General features: G+C 31.4%; 8 protein-coding genes and 1 non-coding gene across 12 annotated transcripts; 3 read left to right on the top strand and 6 right to left on the bottom strand.

The window, feature by feature from the left end:
* Positions 1 to 48: 48 nt before the first annotated feature.
* LOC124497027 (uncharacterized) lies at positions 49 to 480 on the bottom strand. Its single transcript, XM_047060612.2, has 2 exons — positions 345 to 480; positions 49 to 279 (listed from the first exon to the last, which is right to left on the bottom strand). Exons 1-2 carry the CDS (start codon positions 361 to 363, stop codon positions 59 to 61), a joined length of 240 nt encoding a protein of 79 aa, XP_046916568.2. The 5' UTR covers positions 364 to 480; the 3' UTR covers positions 49 to 58.
* Positions 481 to 685: 205 nt separating this feature from the next.
* LOC124497357 (U11 spliceosomal RNA) lies at positions 686 to 888 on the top strand. Its single transcript, XR_006959410.1, has one exon. It is a non-coding gene; the product is annotated as a U11 spliceosomal RNA (small nuclear RNA).
* Positions 889 to 1,714: 826 nt separating this feature from the next.
* LOC124497025 (uncharacterized) lies at positions 1,715 to 3,196 on the bottom strand. 2 transcript variants are annotated; one of them, XM_075732773.1, is made up of 2 exons: positions 2,635 to 3,196; positions 1,715 to 2,558 (listed from the first exon to the last, which is right to left on the bottom strand). In XM_075732773.1, exons 1-2 carry the CDS (start codon positions 3,051 to 3,053, stop codon positions 1,793 to 1,795), a joined length of 1,185 nt encoding a protein of 394 aa, XP_075588888.1. In that variant the 5' UTR covers positions 3,054 to 3,196; the 3' UTR covers positions 1,715 to 1,792. The 2 variants fall into 2 exon arrangements, with proteins under 2 accessions (XP_075588888.1, XP_046916566.2); XM_047060610.2 differs by having other exon boundaries at positions 1,715 to 2,562; positions 2,639 to 3,193.
* Positions 3,197 to 3,320: 124 nt separating this feature from the next.
* Positions 3,321 to 4,904, top strand: Prim1 (DNA primase small subunit). Its single transcript, XM_047060611.2, has 2 exons — positions 3,321 to 3,506; positions 3,573 to 4,904. The coding sequence occupies exons 1-2, from the start codon at positions 3,407 to 3,409 to the stop codon at positions 4,775 to 4,777; spliced, it is 1,305 nt and encodes a 434-aa protein (XP_046916567.2). The 5' UTR covers positions 3,321 to 3,406; the 3' UTR covers positions 4,778 to 4,904.
* Positions 4,905 to 6,335: 1,431 nt separating this feature from the next.
* On the top strand, positions 6,336 to 12,707 carry Tnks (tankyrase). Of its 2 annotated transcripts, XM_075732483.1 has the most exons (6): positions 6,433 to 7,035; positions 7,100 to 8,022; positions 8,088 to 8,184; positions 8,253 to 12,278; positions 12,338 to 12,406; positions 12,467 to 12,707. In XM_075732483.1, the coding sequence occupies exons 2-6, from the start codon at positions 7,105 to 7,107 to the stop codon at positions 12,535 to 12,537; spliced, it is 5,181 nt and encodes a 1,726-aa protein (XP_075588598.1). In that variant the 5' UTR covers positions 6,433 to 7,035; positions 7,100 to 7,104; the 3' UTR covers positions 12,538 to 12,707. The 2 variants fall into 2 exon arrangements, with proteins under 2 accessions (XP_046916564.2, XP_075588598.1); XM_047060608.2 differs by having other exon boundaries at positions 6,336 to 8,022.
* LOC124497177 (neprilysin-1) lies at positions 12,646 to 15,352 on the bottom strand. 2 transcript variants are annotated; one of them, XM_047060800.2, is made up of 6 exons: positions 15,154 to 15,352; positions 14,560 to 15,092; positions 13,605 to 14,488; positions 13,474 to 13,532; positions 12,975 to 13,405; positions 12,646 to 12,924 (listed from the first exon to the last, which is right to left on the bottom strand). In XM_047060800.2, the coding sequence occupies exons 1-6, from the start codon at positions 15,311 to 15,313 to the stop codon at positions 12,910 to 12,912; spliced, it is 2,082 nt and encodes a 693-aa protein (XP_046916756.2). In that variant the 5' UTR covers positions 15,314 to 15,352; the 3' UTR covers positions 12,646 to 12,909. The 2 variants fall into 2 exon arrangements, with proteins under 2 accessions (XP_046916756.2, XP_075588622.1); XM_075732507.1 differs by having other exon boundaries at positions 12,646 to 12,902; positions 15,154 to 15,351.
* Positions 15,353 to 15,400: 48 nt separating this feature from the next.
* Positions 15,401 to 17,981, bottom strand: LOC124497176 (endothelin-converting enzyme homolog). Its single transcript, XM_047060799.2, is given in 6 exon segments — positions 15,401 to 16,082; positions 16,162 to 16,217; positions 16,287 to 17,182; positions 17,254 to 17,394; positions 17,396 to 17,808; positions 17,872 to 17,981. Coding segments are annotated over 6 exon segments (2,193 nt in total). The 5' UTR covers positions 17,954 to 17,981; the 3' UTR covers positions 15,401 to 15,477.
* Positions 17,982 to 18,042: 61 nt separating this feature from the next.
* On the bottom strand, positions 18,043 to 19,834 carry LOC124497178 (uncharacterized). The gene is made up of 2 exons (XM_075732508.1): positions 19,333 to 19,834; positions 18,043 to 19,259 (listed from the first exon to the last, which is right to left on the bottom strand). The coding sequence occupies exons 1-2, from the start codon at positions 19,762 to 19,764 to the stop codon at positions 18,144 to 18,146; spliced, it is 1,548 nt and encodes a 515-aa protein (XP_075588623.1). The 5' UTR covers positions 19,765 to 19,834; the 3' UTR covers positions 18,043 to 18,143.
* Positions 19,835 to 21,550: 1,716 nt separating this feature from the next.
* On the bottom strand, positions 21,551 to 22,791 carry LOC124497180 (uncharacterized). Its single transcript, XM_047060802.2, has 3 exons — positions 22,517 to 22,791; positions 22,158 to 22,436; positions 21,551 to 22,094 (listed from the first exon to the last, which is right to left on the bottom strand). Exons 1-3 carry the CDS (start codon positions 22,708 to 22,710, stop codon positions 21,821 to 21,823), a joined length of 747 nt encoding a protein of 248 aa, XP_046916758.1. The 5' UTR covers positions 22,711 to 22,791; the 3' UTR covers positions 21,551 to 21,820.
* Between the last annotated feature and the right edge of the window lie 630 nt (positions 22,792 to 23,421).

Below are 23,421 nucleotides of genomic sequence, written 5' to 3'. Positions count from 1 at the left end.
TTTTTTTCTCTCTTCTTCATTCATTCATCATTGTCATTGCTTGTTTGAATGATTCGAATCATTCATTTTTGGATTTTTGTGTCTGTGGTGGTTGTTTGGCGGTGGCAGTCGATCCTGCCGATGGCATTCGTTCACCACCATCAATTTGTGTTTGTTTTCGATGTTTTGTCATTTCATCACATTTTTCACGTAATTCACGACGAAATGGACTTGAACGAAATGGCTGTTTTAATGCTTTTGTAGCCATTGTTGTTTTTTCGCTTATCATGGCTAAACCTTCTACACAGTGTGGTGTAGGTGGTAGGGTTAAAATTTTTTTTTTTATTTTAATGTTAATTACTTACTTGTCATCATTTGACCCATGCTGAAGCTGTTGTAGTTGTTGTTGTGCAATTCAATTCGATTCTGGAACCTCGGATTCTTTGTCACGAAAATAATCAATGATTTTTAACCGATAAAAAAATTTCAATTTTTTTCACAAATTAGCTCTAATCATGAATTTTTTTTCAACATAATTTATATAGAAATGAAAAATTTATTCAATGAAAAATTATTGAATTAATTAAGAATAATGCTTTTTGTAACCAGAAATAAATTAAAAGTTCTGAAATTAATTAATTAAACTGTAATCATTTTATTCGAATGTTTATTTTTATGGTATGGTTTGCACGCGCATGGGTTCTTTGAAAAGGGGGTTGACCTTTATCATTCGAATTTTGGGAAACCTGGTTCGAATAATAAAACGATGGTCGGTGTACCTTGGCAATCAATTTTGTTGGTTTGCAATCCAGGTGCATTTAGAATCGCCATCAAGAGATTCTAAACTCATAATTTTTGCAACAAGTGGAGTACCAGCTGCTTCGAATATAGAAGATTAAGCGCTCCACACGTAAATAATAATAGAGAAATTTTGCGTTGAAACCTGTTTTTAACAAATGTTTGGAGTTAGGATATTTTCCCAACTCTTGGAAGTGTAGTGCAGTCAAAATCTTGAAAAAACCATTTAAAGACGACTATTCTACTCCAAAATATATTCATCAAAGTAAACTAAACATCAGCACTTCAAAGACCAATATCCTTTATCTTCACAACCACGAAAAATTACCACTTTTACTTGACAATCATCTCGTACAACCTTCAGACAACATTAAAATTCTTGGAATTCACATCAGTAATCTCGACGCCACAATAAACTTAATTTCAATCATCATGTTAAGCAATCTGGGAAAGATCTTCGCCTTTTGTGCTAAAGATTAATTCTCACTGAATTAACCAAGTTCTACAGCAATTCGCACATCCTCCACCAGAGCCAACACGGGTTCACATCAAATAAATCGACCATCTCGGGCGTTCATTGTTCCAAATCAGACACCACTCTCTTCTTCACCGGTGGACATTCAATTCCTTTTTGAACAGAATACGTTCACAAACACAAAAACCACATCAATACTGTTCTTGTGGTGATGATGAGACCCCCCTCCATCTGATCACTGAATGCATTCATACACAACATATAATCGACCAATTTTTTCTCTCCACACGTTCTCCTTGTAATTACATTGGAACCAAACAGAATTATATCCTTTTTTCACAACTTTGTAAATTTATTTTAAATTCATTATCTTATAGGTCACTGTCTTAATCTCTCTTTCCTTGAATCATGTATTTTAATCGTCTCCCGGTACAAAAGTCTCCGGACTTCGTACTTTGTTCGTTGCAAATAAATTATTATTATTATTATTATTATTAATAGAGAAATTTTAATTAAAACATTGGAATTTTATTCACAAAATTAATTCATCTTAATTCGTTTCAATTTTCGTGGTTCTTTATAAACATTTAATGGCAAACGAAAACAGGCAACTTTTTGGAACAATCCGGTTAATAGACGTGAATTTTCAATATAACAACCAATCAATTCGAAAATCCTACGCAAATGTGTCATTTTAACTGAACAATGTTTTTGTATTTTATCCAAATTAATTGGACGATAATTATTCAACATGATGATCAATATGAATACATGGATCAATATACGATCTTTATTCTGATCGGTCAATACATATTGTTGCTGTCTAGTTGATACATTTTTTGTTGATGTATAACGATCAAATATATGTTTCTTAATATCACCAACCATCAATGGTAATGGATCAGCTTTACGCATTTGAAATGCTGATAACGATAGTAATTGTAATAATACATCAGCATAGATGGCCATCATACGATGTTTTTTATCATTAAATTTTGTACTTAATTCTTTAATGTAATCATTTTTGATTGTTTCGAATAATTCACGTTCAAATTCCATTATTGATTGTTCTTCTGTTTCGGTTATAATATCATTTAATTTATAGACTTCAGATACATTTTTGGCATTTGCATTTCGTTCCGGAATTATTGTCGATGTTGACGATTGTGGTGTTGCCACTTCATTGGTTTCATTTTTGTCAATTTTTTCACCATCATCATCATCATTATTGGACAAAATATTGTTGTTCAAAGTGGGCAAATTTTCTGCATCACCATCACCAAAATGAATTTCATATTTTCGTTTGCTTGCTGTTGGTGGTCAGAGAGAAACATTTGATTCGGAATTAAAATTCAACATTTATATAGAGCGAAAAAACAAACTTACTTAAATCTCTTAGAGATTTTTTCGAACCAAATTTTCCTTTCAATTCATCCATTTGTTCACGTTTAGTGAGACGAACACTTTCATCATCATTTTGAGCATCGTGTAAATCTTTAAAACCATAATTTGGTAACATTCGATATAGTTTAGCTGGTTTACAAGTTAAACGTCCGGGATTATTCGGATCAATCGTGGCAACAAAATAATTAAAATCATCATTACTAGGATCATTGAATGATTCGAATGAAATTGTATCTTTTGCCAATAATTTGGTTTGATCTTGAAATTTTTCAAATGTAAATTCAGGATTTGGTGGCGGTTGTGATCCAGGCCAATAGACTAAATTTTCACAATTTTCCGGTTTGGATGTATCGATGTTGGTTATGAAATTTAATTTAACTTTATTCAATTTATCCATGTTTTTTTTTTATTTGTATACAATATCGATCCAGAAACTTGTTTTGCCACGAAAGAATTTTAGGTTTGAGAACAGAATGTGAGAAAACACGCGGCCAGTGACGTTCATAGAGAACGGATTCGAAAAAAATGCACAGAAAAAAGTGAAAAAGTGAGTATACTGTTTCCATTGGTTAGTCGAAAAATTGGCGCAAAATACGAGCATATTTTGTATTTATAGTGATGTGGCGCCTCTGGTGTCACAGCCTCGATGAATAGCCCCAGTCGTGTGCGATAAAAGAGAAAGCACGTGGAATAAATATAATCATTCTTCATTCGTCGCTACAGTGAAATTATCACTTCAATTTGAAAAAAATGTCCGATCAAAATAAAGATCTATCCTATCATATTGGTGCTTATTATGCACATCTATTTCCATATAGTCTATTTTATCAATGGTTATCATATGCCAATGGTTAGTATATATATGATTTTAAGATATTTTTTTTCATATTGTAACAATTTTTTTTTCTTTCCAAAGTCGAAAAAGATTATTTTTCACGAAGAGAATTCTCATTCACCCTGAATGGCGACATTTATCTTCGATTTAATTCATTCGAATCATTAGCTGAAATGCGTAAATGTATACTGGCTCGAATGCCTACTAAAATCGATATTGGTGCCGTTTATAGTTCACGACCTTGTGAATCTCGTAAAATTAAATTGATGTCATTTCAACCACAATCTAAAGAATTAGTATTCGATATCGATATGACCGATTATGATGATATTCGTACATGTTGTAAAGGTGCTGAAATTTGTCAAAAATGTTGGATGTTTATGGTGATAGCTGCTCGCATACTTGAAGCATATCTACGTGAAGATTTGGGTTTCAAAAATATTCTATGGGTTTATTCCGGTCGTCGTGGTATTCATTGTTGGGTGGCAGATGAACGTGCTCGACGTTTAGGATCGGATGGTCGTGATGCAATTGCATGTTTTATTAATATTTTTGATGGTGGTCAATTCAAAGCAAAAAAAGTAGAAATCGATGGATTAAAAGGCTGCCATCCATCATTGGCACGTTCGATTCATATTATTGATAAATATTTTGAAGAACTAATGATAAATAGACAAGATTTTCTTGCCACTAAAGAACAGATAAAGATGGTTGCAGATCTTTGTCTTGATAAGCCATTGCGTGAAGAAATTCTACAAACATTATTGAATCCAAATGAAACAAAATGTAAAACATCTTTACATCGATGGAAAATGATTTGTTCTCTAGCATCAAAATTCTATTCATCTAAAGGTGCAAATCATTTGCTTAGTAATAATCGAATTCGACATAGATATTTTCTTGAAGAAATCAAATTTCAGTTTTGTTATCCACGTTTAGATATAAATGTTACACGTGGTCTTAATCATTTACTTAAGGTACCATTTTCAATACATCCGAAAACCGGTCGTATATGTGTGCCAATAGATTTTGAAAAATTGGATCAATTTGATCCATTTGCAGTGCCAACACTTTCAACATTGATCGAAGAAATGGATAAAATTTCAATAACACAAGATACAGAAAAAACAACAGATGATTGTACCATTACAACTAGCATAGCATATCGAACATCATTGGCGCCATCATTAAATTTGTTTCGAAAATTCATACAAAATATCGAACATGGTTTGCGTCCAACAAAATTATCTGAACAAGATGATCGATCAAAGATTGATTTTTCATAATAAATTTAATTTTAATGATGATGATTGAATTCAATTACTTTTTTTAAAAAAAAACAAATAAATAAAATGGAAATAAAAACAATGATTCATTGAGTTAATTAAACAATAAAAAAACAGTAAAAAAAAATTGCATTTTTGAAATTTTTTTTTCCTCTAAAAATTTGACCATGAAACAATTGTATCTGTAGTGGATGTCGATGGTGGATAATTGCATTGTGGTGATGGTTCAGACGGCAATGAATCATTATTCAGATTATTATCGATTAAATAATAAGATGATTGATTTTGGCACAAAATTTCTGATTGTGAGTAATTGTTTTGATTTGAATTTTGAAAATCCGATACTACAGGTTCAAGAATGGTCAATTGTTGTGATTCCGGAGGCATCGATACGACTTGATGCGAATGTTGTATGGTGGTGGTGGTTGATGATGATGATGATGTTGGCAGCAATTGTAATTGTATCAATGGTTGTGATGAAGATATGAAATTATTTTCATTTGAATCAGAATCAACCGATGAATTCGATATTGTTGATTCATGAATGGATTGTTGTTGAACAATTTCATTTACTTTTGTTGTGGTTGTCGTAACAATTGCAGTGGATATTTCCGAGTTGTTAATTTTCTCTGTGACCAACGACAATGATGACGATGATGTTGATTGGTCATCAAAGTTAGATGTCATATTGTCGTTATGAATTTCACGTTGATGATCGACTAGGTCATTTTCATGATCAAATCTATTACTACAGATTTCACATTGATATTTACAAGTTGTTTTGTTACAATTTTTCGAATGTATTTTCCGATGACGATCAAGTTGATATTTAGTAGGAAAACTTTTCGTACAAAGATCACATGGATATGGATTCAATTTTTTATTATTATCATTATGAAATTTTTCATGATTTTGAAAAGAATGTTTCTGCATGAATAACTGGCCACAAATGGAACATTTAAAACCATCATCATTAGTGTTAGACGGTGTTGATTTTGAATCATTATCATATGATTTGTTCAGCCGTTGTTTACGTTGTCTAGAACCACGTTTGATCCAAACTTTGGCCTTTTTACCTGTGATAGATTTTTTGTTTTTATTTGTTTTTAATGATTTTGGATTTCTGTTGACCGTATTATTATTATTATTCATTTTCATGGTCAATTCATCCAAACGTAATGATTTCTCGCAATTCAATTGTTCCAACATTTGTATTTGTGAACGAAGTTTTTTTAATCTCTTCATCTTGATTGATTATTTGTAATTGAAGATTTTGATTGATTTTTGTTTTCTCTTCAATCTGTTGTTGAAATTGTTTATTCTGATCCAATAACAAATGATAATTCATGTCGATTAAATCCATTTTTTCAATTTGGATTCATTTCAGTAAGTTTTTTTTTTTGGTTCAGATCATTCATAAAAAAAACAAAATTGAATCACATTTTGAATTCTGTCCAAAAAAAAAAAAAAATATTCCCATTTATCAATGTTTTGATAAAACAAAACAAACAGAATAACATAAAATTCTAGAAAACATTCTCCACAATCGCCGGTTACAAATGAATGAAAAAAATTTACAGGAAAATTTCCATACGAGCAGACAACCATAAATTGATGTGTGTGGATGAATTGGCAATCGTTTTGGCTCGTCGATCAAGTCGTTGTAAATGAAAGAGAATGAGTGAAATGAATGAATAAATAAATAGTGAGAGAGAGAGAAACTCGATCGTGGCAGATTACAATTGGAACAAATACATTTTAAATTAAAAAAAAAATTTTTGTCTCTTTCAAGCCGTCATTTTCTTCAAGATTTGACCGAAAAAAAAATTTCAACTTTCATTGGATCCATAAATAAATCCAACGACATTTCAACCACACATCATCATCATTATATTTTCGTCGTATTGAATCCAAAACAAAAACAAAAAAAAATTTCTTGTCACGTCATAACGTTGTCAATTTTTGTTTCCTATTTCAATTTATTGATTGATTGATTTTTTTTAGGAACGTTCTATGAATTTTTCATTTTCAATTCAACTCCATCAAAGTCAAATCTAACACATTGAATTTATTATTCAACAAGTCCACATTATTATCCACATTCGTATTAATTTTCATTCCATGAATTTATCTGTCACTCAACTCATATGTGATCGTTAGAAGAATGAAACAAAACAGAAGCATAAAGAACTATAGCTAATTTAAATTTCAATTGGATCAATGAAAATGACGATTTCATGTCTATCATAATAATCAAGGTAATCAAATTCGAATCATATCAAAGAAAAATTCAGACGCATTTTTTTTGTTGAAAAACAATAGCAAAAATGTTTCATTCATCTTATCCTATACAACCGAATTTATCATCATCGTCTATTGTTTCATCGGCTGCAACTACAACAACAACAATAACAACAACTACAACGGCCACTGGCATTAATCATCCATTACAATCTTCATCATCAACAACATGTTCCACATTGTCTACATCAACAATATCGACCATTTCTTCCATTAATAATAATGGCCACCAATCATTGCTTTACAGTCCATCATCATCGTTATATCAACGAAATAATAAACAACAACAACTACAACAGCATTCACAAACACCACTGTCAATATCGACTGATTCAAATCATCATCAACATTCTTTGATGCCAATAACAACACAAACCTCGTTATCACCATCATCATCAACTACTACATCAACAACCATAACTCAACAACAGGCTCCATTATTATCATCTATTCCGGAAAATCATCATCATAATGGGCAACAGGTGTTGATTTCATCTGCTCATCCTCATTCTTCTTCTACACCATTTTCAATCAGTTCAATGATCAATATGATCAATCCTACACCATCATCGTTAATAATGGATTATTCTTCATCATCATTATCATCATCTTCAAATCCTTTGAATATTTATCATCCTAATCATAATCATGCACAGCAACAAAATAGTACGTCTAAAACAAAATTAGCATCACCATCATCACAGCCATCAACATCATCATCATCGTCAACATTATTAATACATTCCCCTGCACAATCATCTTGTCCATCATTGGATGTACACCATCTTGGAACGACAGCTACGGCTGCAACAACAGCAGCATCAATTATGATAATAAAAGATATATTTCAAGCTTGTAAAATTGGTGATTTAAATCGATTAAAAAAATTAATCAATTCAAATAATGTTAATGTTCGTGATCCATCTGGTGGTGGACGATCAACGGTAATTTTGTTATTGTTACACACATTTATATAATTTTATTAATTTTTCTTTTCGCAAATTATTAGCCACTACATTTTGCATCCGGTTTTGGTCGTTTAGATGTTGTTGATTTTCTCATACAACAAGGTGCTAATATTCATGCCAAAGATGATGGTGGTCTAGGTATAATTATCGATTCTTTATTTTTGATTTTCATTCATTGAATTCTAATTACCTTTTCCTATTTATAGTACCTTTGCACAATGCCTGTAGTTTTGGTCACATTGAAGTTGTAAAATTATTATTGAAAAATGGTGCCGTTCCAAATGTCAAAGATAATTGGCATTTTACACCATTAATGGAAGCAGCCATTAAAGGTAAACTCGAAGTTTGTCTTTATCTATTGCAAAAAGGAGCCGATGCCCGGTTAACGAATTCGGAGAGCAAAACTGCATTAGAATTGGCCTCACCATTAGTCAAACCAGTGTTAACTGGTGATTATCGTAAACACGAACTTCTTGAAGCTGCTCGTAATGGTTATGAAGAAAAAGTTTTATCATTGTTGACACCATTAAATGTTAATTGTCATGCATCCGATGGACGACGTTCGACACCGCTTCATTTGGCTGCCGGATATAATCGTTTGAAAATTGTTCAAATTTTACTTAAAAATGGTGGTGATGTTCATGCAAAAGATAAAGGTGGTCTAGTGCCATTGCACAATGCTTGTAGTTATGGACATTTTGAAGTCTGTGAACTACTCATCAAACATGGTGCCGAAGTGAATGCATCAGATCATTGGCAATTCACGCCGTTACATGAAGCTGCAGCCAAAATGCGTGTTGAAGTTTGTGCATTATTATTGGCACATGGTGCCGATCCAACATTAGTTAATTGTCATAATAAATCCGTGCTAGACATTTGTCCAACACCAGATCTACAGGACCGTATTATGAAAGAATATCGTGGTCATCAATTTTTCGATGCAATTATCAGCGCTACGGATATTTCAAAATTAAAAAAATTCATCAATACTGAAACTATTCAATTTAAACATCCTTTGACTGGCAATACAGCCCTACATGTAGCCGTATCGCTCAATTGTCAATCGATATCTAATCCACAAATGACACCAAAACTTCATAAACAAATTATTGATCTACTAATACGTAAATCACCTGGAATAGTTAATGAAAAAAATGGAAAATTTCTAACACCATTACATTTGGCTTCTGATCGTGGCTATACTGATCTAATGGAAGTATTATTGAAACATGGTGCCAAAATCAATGCTGTCGATTCATTAGGACAGACAGCTTTACATCGTGCTTCAAGAAATGGACAACTTTGTTCTGTACAAACATTACTATCGTATGGAGCGGATTTAATGTTAGTCAATATACATGGTTTAACTGCAGAACAAATGGCTGCTACTGAACAGGTACAAAAATTGATCGCTTCACATAGATTAACATCACGTGGCAATCCTGAACATCAGCTTCTTGAAGCATCACGACAAGGTGAATTAGATTTAGTACGAACAATCCTTTCAAAATATCCACATCTTGTCAATTGTCGTGATGTTGATGGTAGACAATCAACACCGTTACATTTTGCTGCCGGTTATAATCGAATTGATGTTGTTGAATATCTTCTTGAACATGGTGCCGATGTTCGAGCTAAAGATAAAGGTGGTCTTGTACCATTACATAATGCATGTAGCTATGGACATTTCGAAGTTGCCGAATTATTATTGAAAAAAGGTGCCAATGTTAATGCTACAGATTTATGGAAATACACTGCCTTACATGAAGCTTCATCTAAAGGAAAAATTGACATTGTCAAATTATTACTAAGACATGGTGCCGATGTTACAAAGAAAAATCGTGATGGCGATACACCATTAGATCTAGTTAAACAGGAAGATGTAGAAATTTCCGATCTCTTATTGGGCAATGTTGCCATTTTAGATGCAGCTAAAAAAGGTGAATTAGGACGTTTAATTCGATTAGTTACAGCCGAGAATGTAAATTGTCGTGATAGTCAAGGTAGAAATTCAACACCATTACATTTAGCTGCTGGTTATAATAATTTTGAAGTTGCCGAATTTTTGCTGGATAAAGGTGCCGATGTCAATGCACCAGATAAAGGTGGATTAATTCCATTACATAATGCAGCAAGTTATGGTCATTTAGATATTGCTGCATTATTGATCAAACATGATACCAATGTCAATGCCACTGATCGTTGGGGATTTACACCATTACATGAAGCTGCACAAAAAGGTCGTACACAACTTTGTGCACTTTTATTGGCACATGGTGCTGATCCTACCATGAAAAATTATGAAGGTCAAACAGCACTAGATCTAGCATCGGCCGAAGATGTCAAATGTTTATTGATGGATGCACAACTTGAACCACCATTGTATTCAACATCATTAGGAATTACAACGGCTACTTCAGCTACTGGTAGTACCATATCTTCAGCAATAACGAATCCTTCTCAACCATCATCTGAACATATGATAACGACGACGACAACAACAACGACAAATGCCAATAGTAGTGATCAGAAACAATCCATTACGAATCAATCACAAACGGAATCATCATCATCATCAATGATACAACAATCAGATTTAATGCAACAATTGATTCGACAAATGATGATGATAGTTGGTAATAATCAGAATTTGATCAATTCTTCTGGTGATACGATGACCACTGCTTCTGCTGCTATAGGTGATACTTTCTCTTCATTATCCATTCAATCGAATGAATCATTTATAGATGGATCATTGCCATTATTACCATCATCATCATCATCCACTGTATCAACAACATCATCATCAAGACAAGTAAATCAATTGAATAATGAATCTGTACCATCATCATTAGCATTGCTTCTATCACAACGTAATGCTGATAATGTAAATGGTGATCGATGTCCAGAAAATATTCTTACAATAAACAATAATAATGAAAATGATGATACTTCTGTTGATCATCATCATCAATCGATTGTTGATAATAATTCATCCGATAATATATCGAAAATAAATCCACAACCTGGTGATGGTTCATCTGATGTCCAGCAATCGATTCAATCAAATTCTTTACAATCAAATAAAGATCAAAATTCAACTCATCAAACAGCTTCAAATAATAACAACAACAATAACAATTCTTCCGCCGCTTCAAATAATAACAACAAGCTAACCAATTATTTGCCAGTCTCAAATATACCACCTAGTATAACTATACCAATGTTTTTATCAACATTGGGTCTAGATTTTTTAACACCCATATTAATGTGTGAACATATTACGATGGATATTTTAGCCGAAATGGGTCATGAAGAATTGAAAGCAATCGGTGTAACTGCCTATGGTCATCGACATCGAATATTGAAAGGTATAGAAAAATTATTGATCTCATCATCAACATTATATGATACAATTGATGGTTCTGGTTTGGTTGTACGTGCCAATCATCAATTGGAACCGTTAACACAAGCATTGAATGGTAACCAATTTTTAGGAACTGCCATTACAAATGCTAATGCTATCACTGTGATGACACCAAGTGGAACGGTTGTACCATTACCAGCAGCATCTCCTTCATTTGTTTCTTCAACTTCAACTAATAACAATAACTATCAATCTTTATTGAATAGTAGTAATAGTAGTTCTGGTTCACCATCATTATCATCATCATCGCCCACACCTGGAATATCAATGATTCATACGACTACGTTTTTGATTCAATTATCATCCGATGATCGTGAATATCGTGCTGTTGAAGATGAAATGCAATCAACTATTAGAGAACATAAAGATGGTGGTCAAGCTGGTGGTGTGTTTACTAGATATCGAATATTTCGTATACAGAAAATGATTAATCTAAAATTATGGCAACGATATCTACATCGTCGTCAAGAGATTTGTGAAGAAAATCATGGATTCGCTAATGAAAGAATGTTGTTCCATGGATCGCCATTCATTAATTCCATCGTACAAAAAGGATTCGATGAACGTCATGCATATATTGGTGGAATGTTTGGTGCAGGAATTTATTTCGCTGAAAATAGCTCTAAATCAAATCAATATGTTTACGGTATTTGTGGTGGTAGTGGTTGCCCAATGCATAAAGATCGTTCATGTTATCAATGTAAAAGACAGATGCTATTATGTCGTACGATTTTGGGAAAATCATTTTTTCAGTTTAGTGCATTAAAAATAGCCCACGCCCCTCCTGGACATCATTCAATTATTGGTATGTGTTTACTAATTTTTGTTTACAATTTTAATTTTTTAATTTAAAAAAAATTATAGGACGTCCAAGCGGTGGTGGTCTATCTTTTCCAGAATATGTCATCTATCGTGGTGAACAAGCATATCCAGGTATAGTTGTTTATTTTAAAATTCTTTCAAATAATCCAAAAAAAAAAAATCTTTCCACAGAATATATCATTACTTATCAGATAATAAAACCAGGATCATCATCATCGACTAATACCACAACAAATGACTGAATCGATTCATCACTAATGAATTTTTTTATCAAATTGACTATCGATCTCTTTTTCTATATATAAATTTTTATTATTGTGATTACATACACATACACATATGAACGAATGTTTTTATTGTTTTAAATAATTGATTATTATTTATTAGAATAAAAAAAAACAAAAAACAAAAATCTTATATCAATACATCATTCCCATAGAATGCAACGTTCTTCTGGATTCATTGGTGATCCAATTGGACAATTGAAACTTTTGGCAAATTTATCAAAATTTCGAAATGACAAATTGATTCTAGATTCAGGTGGTGAATGTGGATCGAATTTTATTCTATTAAGTAATTGAGCTGGTGTTAATACAGCACATTCGATCTATATTTTAGACGAGTAACACCTATTAATGATTTATATGAAGAGCTTTGAAATATGATTTTTTGGATTTACCTGTGCTAATGATAGAAAAAATAATTGTTCGATTGTAATCTTTTTCGCTACTAATCGTGGCAATAATTGTGGCCGTCTTTCTAGATTTTCAATCCGCTTCAATTCGGTTCGATAGGCCTTATATGCAAAACGTACACCACCATTATCAGCAATATCTTCATTCAATGATGAAGTATTTATTTGAATACCATATGATTGTCGACTATAATTTTGATATTGTTCAACAAAACATTGTGATCGTTCTTTAAAATTTTGAAATGATTTTTCCGCCCACCAATGTTTTAAATTGCCATTTTTATCATATTTCATATTTTTTTCATCAAATCCATGTGTAATTTCATGTCCAATTATGGAACCAAGTTTACCGTAATTTATATAGAATGGTAATTCAACATCAAACAATGGTAACATCAATAATGTTGCTTTGATTTCTAGAGATTTGGTGATTTAAAAATTTGTTAAATTTTGATCAAAACCAGTTAGGCAAGCTTCAACATACCAATTTTGTTTTTCACAGGACTATAAAAAGCATTAACCTGTAAGGATAAAGTATGAATTCTGAAAACAAAACAAAACAAAAAAAAAATTTCATTATACATTCAACTATATATTGAATTCATAACATCTTACTCTGGAAAATCAAATTCATCATTATTTAAAAATTTCAACATACGATATTTATCCAATCTTAACATTTGAACATATGATTGACAATAATGATTGGCAATCAATGAATCGATTGAGCTACCCTGAACACCGTAGAATTCATCTAAATGGTCATCAATAATAAGCCATTCGGGAAAGGCAATATTATCAATAATGTTTCGAAGTTTTTGAACAGCTTGTTCACGTGTCTCATCATCCAGAAATGTATTCATTTCCATTGATTGAATGGCCGATTGTTTCAATTGATTTACCATATGAATAGCTTTAAGTTTTGAGCCAGGTTTAAACCAACGATCAATATATAAACGTGTTATTGCAAATGTTAATGGAAATTCATTTGAATAGAATATTTGGAAACAATTTTCCGGTTTATTTGGTTGATTTTCAGTCCACCAATATGATAATGCTTTTAGCCAAAAATAATTGAAAACAACATGTTTTGGTGTTTTTCTTATGACATCCATAACATAAACAAAAGCTTCCAATTTGTGAATAACCAAAAAATCATTATTAGTGATAAAATTAGTTGAATTTTCCGATTTCCATGATGATTGATTGATTTTAGGTTTGTTGATGATTGTGAAAAGTATATGAAAATAATTACTCAATTTTATTTCCGTAAATCTTTCAAATGAAGGTAAACTATAATTCACTATGATTGGCGGTGTATTCGATACAATATTTGTAATTTTTTTCTCAAAATCAATAACATTATCGACAATTTTTTTATAATTTTCTTTACTCATCCTTGAAATATTGTAATTTCTGGACAATTCATATAAATAATTTGTCATTTGTTTCGTATAATGTTGTTGAACTGTTTGATGTAATGAAGAATGAAAATCAATCTGCGTCATAGTAAAAATATAATTTTTATGTTACTGAATGAATTCGTTAATAATGTGAAAGAGTAATATACCTTGATTTGAAGTTTTGTTTGTAGAAAAAAACGAATTTTAAATAATGGTTCATAACCAAAATGATCTGAATAATAGGCATAAAAATCTAACCAATTCATGTCAATCATATGATCACTACTATTGGATTCTAATGGCCATAATAATTTCGATGATATTGGCAGTTTATTCCACAGTTCATGAAATGATTTATAGAAATTTTTCGGTTTTGGCATATGTAAACATTGTTGAAATACACGAATGATCCATTCAATGGCCAATGATTTAGATTTGATAATTTTTCTATTAATTTTGTTTTTACTCACATCCCAACTATTCATTAGAAGATATTGTACACGATCACGAACTATATCATCCATTTTAGTTAAAAAAGTAGTTCCATAATAATCATCTTTTGTTGCATTCATATTTTCAATCATTGTTCCACATGCAAATCGGTAAAAATTATCACACGGATCTACAGAATAATCTAATGATTGTAGTAAACTTTTACTATAATTATCACATGTTTCACTCATACAAAACATGTCGGTAGCTTTTGGAATTAAAAAAAAAAAGAATTAAGATTTCAACTGAGTAATAAAAAAAATCCTTACCATCATCATAATAGAAATATATACAGATATTGTTGATCAATAAAGCCATAAACAATACAATCGATGAAATGGATAATGTTTTTTCCAATTTTGATTCATGAATATTGTTTAAAAATCTGACAAAACGATTCCATATAATTTTCAATTTTTCAATTTTCATGATTTTGTTGCCAAATCAAAGAAAATCCATTTGCCAACGAATGGTTTTTTTATGTTGAATGGCGGATGATAAAGAATCCAAAAAAAGTTCAAATTCGAATCATTTATTCAATAATAATAATTGTTATATTTATTATTAACCATTGTTATTGTTATAATCATAGATTACCATATAATACATCGTTGATTAAAATTCATTGTAGAATTTTTGGAACAATGAAAACTTTGTGAAAATTGTTCAAAATTTCCAAGTACAACATTTACACGATATTTATGTGGTGAATGGCTATCATATTCTGCCAATTCATATGCATGTTCATTGGTTTCTTGTTTACAAAATAGTCGAGCAAATGAAATGAAGAATATCTGATCGATAGTAAAATTCGTGGATAACCAGGGCAATAAATTCACTGTTCGACCAATATGTTTTAATTGTTTCAATCGTAATCGATATGCATGATATGCGATTCGTATTCCACCGTTATCGGCAATATTCTCTCCTAATGTTCTGTAACCATCGAATAATTCTTTCCATTCTTCATTATGATCATCATATAAACGTACAAAACATTTGGTTAGATTTTCAAACTTTTCCATTGATTCATTTGTCCACCAATTTGTTTTCAATCCAACTTTATTGTAACTGAAACCTGTTTCATCTAAACTATGTGTAATTTCATGTCCAATAATAAATCCTAACATTCCATAATTGATATAAAATGGTAATTCTGGATCAAATACCGGTGCATTCAGAATGGCCGCAGCAATATCTATATATGATCAAAACACATACACAATATTGGATGTCAAACAATCATTTGTAAAAAAAAAAAAAATTTCATTACTTACGGATTGTATTCTTAAGGCTTTGATATGCTGCATTCACGCTAATAGGTGATATTAAACTATAAAGCAACAACAACAACAACAACAAATCATTAAAATTATTTCAGATCATCAATTTATTTACTTACTTAAATTTCCAATTTGTTCTGCCTTTAGTACGATGAAATATATTTGCAATAATAATTTGTTTCAATAAAACATATGCATCAAAATAATTATCCGGAATTTGGTGATGTAACAAATCAAACATTCCATAAAATGCATCTAGTTCTTCATCAACTAGAATCCATTCAGGAAAAGCAACTTCATCAACAATGGCACGAATTTTATCTATAACAAGATTTTTGGTTTGTTCATCTAACCATTCGTTTGATTTTATTATTTCAATCGTAGCCTGTTTCAAATAATTGACCATTTCAACTGTTTTCAATTTTGAACCAGATTTTAGCCAATAATCAATCCATATACGTGCTAATGCAAATTGTAATTCGAATTTATCATCATACATCAAATAAAAACATTGGTCAGCTGATTTTGGCAACAATTCTTCCATTGTATATTCTAATGCTTTTATCCATAGAAAATTATAAAGAATATGTTTAGGATTCTTAGCGATGTTATCAAATATCGAATGATATGCAGGTAATTTTTGTTGAATTCCAACATAATCTTTATCGTTCCATTGATAATTACTCATGTTGTTGACATTAACGTGTTCTAGTTGTTGACTAAATTTATACATTTTATTTAAAAAATTTGTCATATTCGCCGGCTTTGTTCTTAGATACAATCTATCCAATTGTATTTTCACATTTTCACCAAATTCATTATTAATCTGTCGAGCGATTGATTTTTCCATCCATACAACTTCCATCATGGCTACGTGGAGAACTTTATCCGATATGTTAATTGAAGGATCAAATTGTTTAATCATTTTCATTAGTTCATAAGGTCGATTATAGAAATAATCAATATTTTCATCTTCATAACGTAAACTTTCCGATAAAAATCTACTAAAATCAAACTAAAATCAGATTAAAATTAATTAATGTCAATGAGATTTATATGTATTTTTTTCATTCATTCATTACTTACAATGATTGAATCTTTATCCCATCCTATTGGACCAACGTCAAATTCGATTATTGGACCAAATCCAAATTCATGATAAAAATTTGCATAAATCTCAATCCAATCAATAGCAAAATTTTCATTAATAATTGTTTTATCTTTTTTCCAATACAATTGGCCAATTTAAAACGCGTGGTAATCCAAGTTTTGACCATTTTTGATAAAACTTTTTTTGTAAAAACTTGGCATTTTTTGGTACTGTAGTAGTCATGCACAGATGATAAAGTTTTATTGCCCATTTTACGGCCCATGAATTAGATTTGATAATTTTTCGATTAATATGATTATTGTCAATATCCCAAGCATTAACTAATACATTGCGAAGTTGTCGTTTAAGATTTATTTTTACCATAATCATAGGTTCAATAGAATCAACTTCTGGTGGTAGCTCGATATTTCGAATCCAATTTCCACAAACAAATTGATAGAAATCATCACATGGATTTACAGTATAATCGATTGAATCGATAATTTTATTTGTAAAACTTTTACAAGCATCATTGTGACAATTTCGTTGTTCTATGGAAATGAATTAAGTATTCAATCAAACAAACATCATCATCGGCATCGATAAATTCATACCTAATTCATAATAATGAAGAAATACATTGAATATAAACAACAGGCTAACTAAACCTATCGATCCAATCAATGAAAGAATCATTATGAAAATGAAAAATAAAGTCAGAAAAATAATTTCCAATCAAAACAACAAAGTATTCGAGATATAATGAAATCAATTTATAAGCAAAATTTATAACAAAATTATTCAGATTTATTATTATTCAATGAATTTTTAAATCAAATATCGTTATGTATTATTAAATTAAGCATGATGATCATCATATATATCATTAAGTAGTACGAAAAACTAAATCATAAGCATTCAATGTTTCTTTCAATCTTCCAAAAGTAATTTTCGATACATCTGGTTTAAATGGTGATGATTCTTTCTTTGATGGATTCTTTGATAGATTCTTTTCCTGATCGAACTCTTTTTTTTGTTGTTTTTCGATATCCAAAATAAATTGTTCCAATTGATCGAAAATAAAATCAATAGCATTCCGAGCGTTCGAACTGGATTCTGACAATGTTTTTAGTTCATAAATTCCGTACCAAGTGGTTACCATTTGAAGAAAAGCTTCAAGACAAATTTGTTTTTTTGATTTACATAAAAAATACAAGCAAACGATGATAATTCTTGGATCCAATATTTTAGTTTTACACAAGTTTGAAATAAATTTAGCATTACGGAAAAAAGTAAGCGATTGAGCATCAAGATTGTCAGAAATGAAAAATAATGAACGACATTTTGAGCTTAACAATTGTCCAAAAGTGATATGAACAAGTGAACTGTTTTCTTCTATAACAGCCAATTCATCGAATAATTCATTACAAACATCAAACAAATGGTCATGAACATTTCGAGTAAAGATCCATTTGTAATAAACACATTCGACCAACATTAGTAAATCTTGTTTAGTATTGATTTGTAAATTTTCTATCTGTGTCAATTTTTCATCCTTATTCCAGGGATTTTTATCGCTGAAAATCTTATACAATGAGAGATGAAAATCATCATCTTTCTGTGGTTTTTCCAAATTTTTAAAAGCTTTATCATTGTAAAAATCAAGCCCAAAACGTTCATCGAGATCAGGATTGAAATCAAACCAATTACGCCATTCGTCATAAATGTAAAATAAATTCCCTTCATTGAAAAGATCGTCGAAATTCACGCAATTAACCTGTGATACTTCTGATGTATGTGACGATGTGGGATTATCGACCAAAACATTTGATGATTCATTATTTTCATCACCGTCATCGTGTAAATAATCATATGGAATATGCGATGAATTGGCGGATTCGTTGTCACTATTGTCGTCATTCTCATCCTGCATGTTTATCTTTGACACCAATTTTTCATATCCGATAAGCGATTCATTGGATGAGGATGCCGATAATTGATACTAATAGATGCCGATTTAAAATAAAATAAAAAATGTTAAAAATTTTCATTTTATAACAAAAAAATATACTTACCACATACTTATAATCATTTACATTTTCGGATTTAGACTCAATAGGATCATTTACCAATTTGACCGGATCTTCATAAGAGCTTGAACGATATCCATCGTAACTACTGTCAATTTGTTTCGAATTTTTCCATTTATTTTCATTTTCTTGATTTCGTTTGTTTTTCAAAACTTGTTCGGTGGTTGATTTCATATTTGCAAGACAATTTGATATTTCATCTAGTAATAATTGCAATTTATATGAAACTGGATGTTTTGTTTGTTCAAAAGTTGATTGTAATTTGTACAAATTTTCTTCATGAAAACAAAGTACTTTTAATCGTGATTCGAGCAAATTTATTGACATTCGATTCAATAGATTTTGTTCTATATTGGTACCCAATATTTCAACATACAATTTATTCGTGTGAAGAGTAAGATTATTATTATTATACATTTTAAGCTATTGAATTTAGAAAAAAAATGACTCAATCACAACAACAACAACAACAACAACAATGCACAAATGAGCATGTTTTCCGTTCGACTATTTCAACACCAAATAGCATCAATCCCAAACAAAATAGTTGCAGATTTTTTTTTTTGAAATGTAAATTTTACGAATAATGTCAAATTAATTAGATTATATCTACTCTTTAAGAGGCTAACGTTTGTGAGTAACTGCAACTTTTACACTCGCCAAGTGCTTGCACTGTGTACTGGCACTGTGTATTAACTTGGCATTTGATGCGGCGAAGCTGAGCCAGCCATTCTTGCTTATTTTCAGTACAAACATAACTATTCAGTATGAGCTACTCAGTGTATGTTGTGTGTGTGTGTCTGAGCATGCGGGAAAACTTTTGAATGCCGCTGAACAGTTCGTCCAGCTCAGAAGTAGAAGTCGCTTCCAAAGAAACGCATTCTGTGGTATGTTGCTTTGACAAAGCTTTTTTTCATTGTTCTAGCTCAGCACACGTTGCTGCAGCTTTTGCATCCAATAGATGGTGCAGTCATTCAATAGAACATAGAAAGAGTTCGAATTCGAATTTTTCGAATTGATTATTGTGATAATACATGTGTCACACGTGATTTTCATTTTGTGTGTCTGTGTGAGTGTGTATTTGATGATGAAATCTTGCCTGAAGACTGCATTCATTGGAATGATTTTTTCTGTTTTTGTTCCCGTGATCTATGATCTACTCATCGTTTGGTAAGTTATTTCGGTTATTTAACCTGATTATACCTAAAATACCTGATAACTTTTTTCATTTAAAATAAAGAAAAGAGCATTTAAGATTCAATGTTGAGTGTCTTCATGCGATGAACCCACATGGTTATCCTATAGGATCTATAGACACTAACTTGGATTAAACATTGGATCGATTATAATGTTCATCCGCAATATTGAACCACAGAGTGGTTTGCTCAATGGCACGCGTTTATTTGTAAATAGACGCAGCATTGAAGCTCGAATATTGACACGGAGGCTATGATTCATTTTGCAGCAAAACGATCGAGATCCTAAGCTACCATTCAATTTGGTGCGTGGACGATTGCCTGTCGTATTGGCTTTTGCTCTTACAATTAATTAATGTTTTAAGGGCAATCTTTCGAAAAAATAAGTGTGTACCTTCCTACACCAGTATTGCAACATGGAATGATTTATGTGGCTTTTTGCCGCTGCAAAAATCCTAATAATCTGAAGATTTTTGTTCAGGAAATTGAGGAAAATATCAACAACGACCACAGTATCTATACCAAAAATATCGTATTTCTTCAACTTATCGATTAGCAATAATAATTATGCTGTTCGGTGTACGCAATTTTTTCAACGGTATCCGATGCAATGCACAAGTGATGGCTGACCCTGCGGTACCAAACCGAAAGCAAAACGCCATGCATAAAAATCCACCGTCAAGCACGAAGCGTTAAAATTGACACCTTTGGCTGGATGCCAAGCAGGGGGGGCGGCGCAGCCGCCACCCCTGCGGGTATCCAGTTATATTGACCGTCAAGGATCGAAACCTTTGGCTGGATACCAAGCAGGGGGGGGCGGCGCAGCCGCCACCCCTGCGGGTATCCAGTTATATTGGCCGTCAAGGATCGAAACCTTTGGCTGGATACCAAGCAGGGGGGGCGGCGCAGCCGCCACCCCTGCGGGTATCCAGCTATATTGACCGTCAGGAGTCAGCCCCGCAGGGCCAGCCTGGGGCAGGCGCGAAGCGCCTGTACCGGGCTGGTTATATTTATTATTATTAAATTATTAAATAATGTAAGTATATTATCCCATGTCGCCATAAAAATAATAATAGAAATAAAAATATAATGATAATATGCAGGTAATTTTGGTCATTGGCATTCAATTAGAATCCGCTTTCATCATTCTTGGTATAAATATGCATTGGATTCAATTTGAATTTGAATTCATTATAAAAGCCATCGACCAATGAGATCCCAAACCATATGATGAAAATAATGTTAATTCGTGATGATGATGATGATGATGTTAAGAATCAAACTTGTAATTCTGGATCATTCTCAAATAAATTGATCAATTCTAATGCCGTTGTCATGAATGATTTTGGTGGTCTATTATAATCCAAACCTTCTGGTGGTTTAACCGTATCACATCGATTACTATCTTCAGTATAATCACCGCATGCCATATTCATAGAATTTGCACTGATGTGTGTAAATCGACGTTGTAATGTTTCAACATTTTGTTCCGAACATTCATTTACATCTTTAGCTTTATCTAACATACAGCTTTTAGCTCGTACAATTTCACTATAATTGAATTTAAAATGGAATTTCAATTAGTAAAAATCATTGATAAATTGTTTTTCTTACCAACAAATCAATGGAATTCGTTTTTTAGTCGGCATATCTTTTACTGTTTCAATATGAATCTGTGCATGTTTCACACATTTACTGAATCGTTTACGGCCACCGTTTACACATTTTCCAGCATTTATCAATGCAAGCATTTCTTTATTTGGTTTATTTTTACAAATCGATTTTCTTGACCGTCGAAGCGAATAAATGGTTACTTGCATTATGTTCTTAGTGAAACCGGTCATACATTTATCAGCCATTTTGGACATCAAATCAATTACTTTTTTGTTTCGTCTATTTTTTTTATTTATCACATTCAGAATGATTTAATTGAGAATCGATATCGGTTTTTTTGTTTGAACACACAAACTTACCCACAATGTGCTTTCAATTCTTCCAATGATTCTGGAAATTGTTGATCACCATGTACCAATTCCATTGAACGTAAATGTTTATCCATTTCGGTCAGGATATTTCTATGACAGTCAAGTGAATTATTTTTAAATGCACATTGTCCAATAGCCATATATGAAAATATGGCCAACAAGAATAATTTACGTTGAAACATTTTTTTTCTGTACACACTGTAAACGATTTGAAATTTCAAAAAAAAAAATAAAAATGATAATCGAATGTTTCGCGAATCGAATCGAATCTTTTTTATTTATATATGATCCTAGCTTGTGTGCCATTGCAATAACAAACCAAAACAAGAAAAAAATTTTTTTTTTTTATCTTTACGAAAAACGAAAATAACTTCAAGTAGCCATTATGATGATGATAATGATCACTTTTTTCTTCAATTTTTCTTTTTTTACCATAATCATCCTTTTTTCTTTGTCCTCTGTTGCTTATTTCTAATAATAATAATAATAACAGACATTATTTTGCCATGGCAATGGAGACATGTTTACGATGATGATGATAATGTGTTTTTTTTTTTTAGAAAAAAAAAATTCATTCCAATCACGAAGGTCATAAAGATCATCATAATCATCATCATTATTATTATATTATCGGCCACATTGTACATACACATCAACATAATCATCATTATTATTATTATTCGCCAATAATCATCATCACATTATTCTGTTTCAATGGAATCGAATTCTTTATTACATTGTTGTTTGAAATCAACAACAAATTTTTTTTTTTTTGAAAAAAAACTTATCACATTCGATTACAAATCTTCATGTGATTAAATTCTTTTTTTTTTGTTTTTTTTAATGATTGAAAAATCATGATGTACTTGATGAATGTGACAACAACAACAACA

Source organism: Dermatophagoides farinae, chromosome 7 (genome assembly GCF_024713945.1).
Source record: "Dermatophagoides farinae isolate YC_2012a chromosome 7, ASM2471394v1, whole genome shotgun sequence".
NCBI classification, from domain to species: Eukaryota; Metazoa; Arthropoda; class Arachnida; order Sarcoptiformes; family Pyroglyphidae; genus Dermatophagoides; species Dermatophagoides farinae.
The sequence above is the reverse complement of the archived record's forward strand: the minus strand, read 5'-3'. Positions and strand labels throughout refer to the sequence as shown.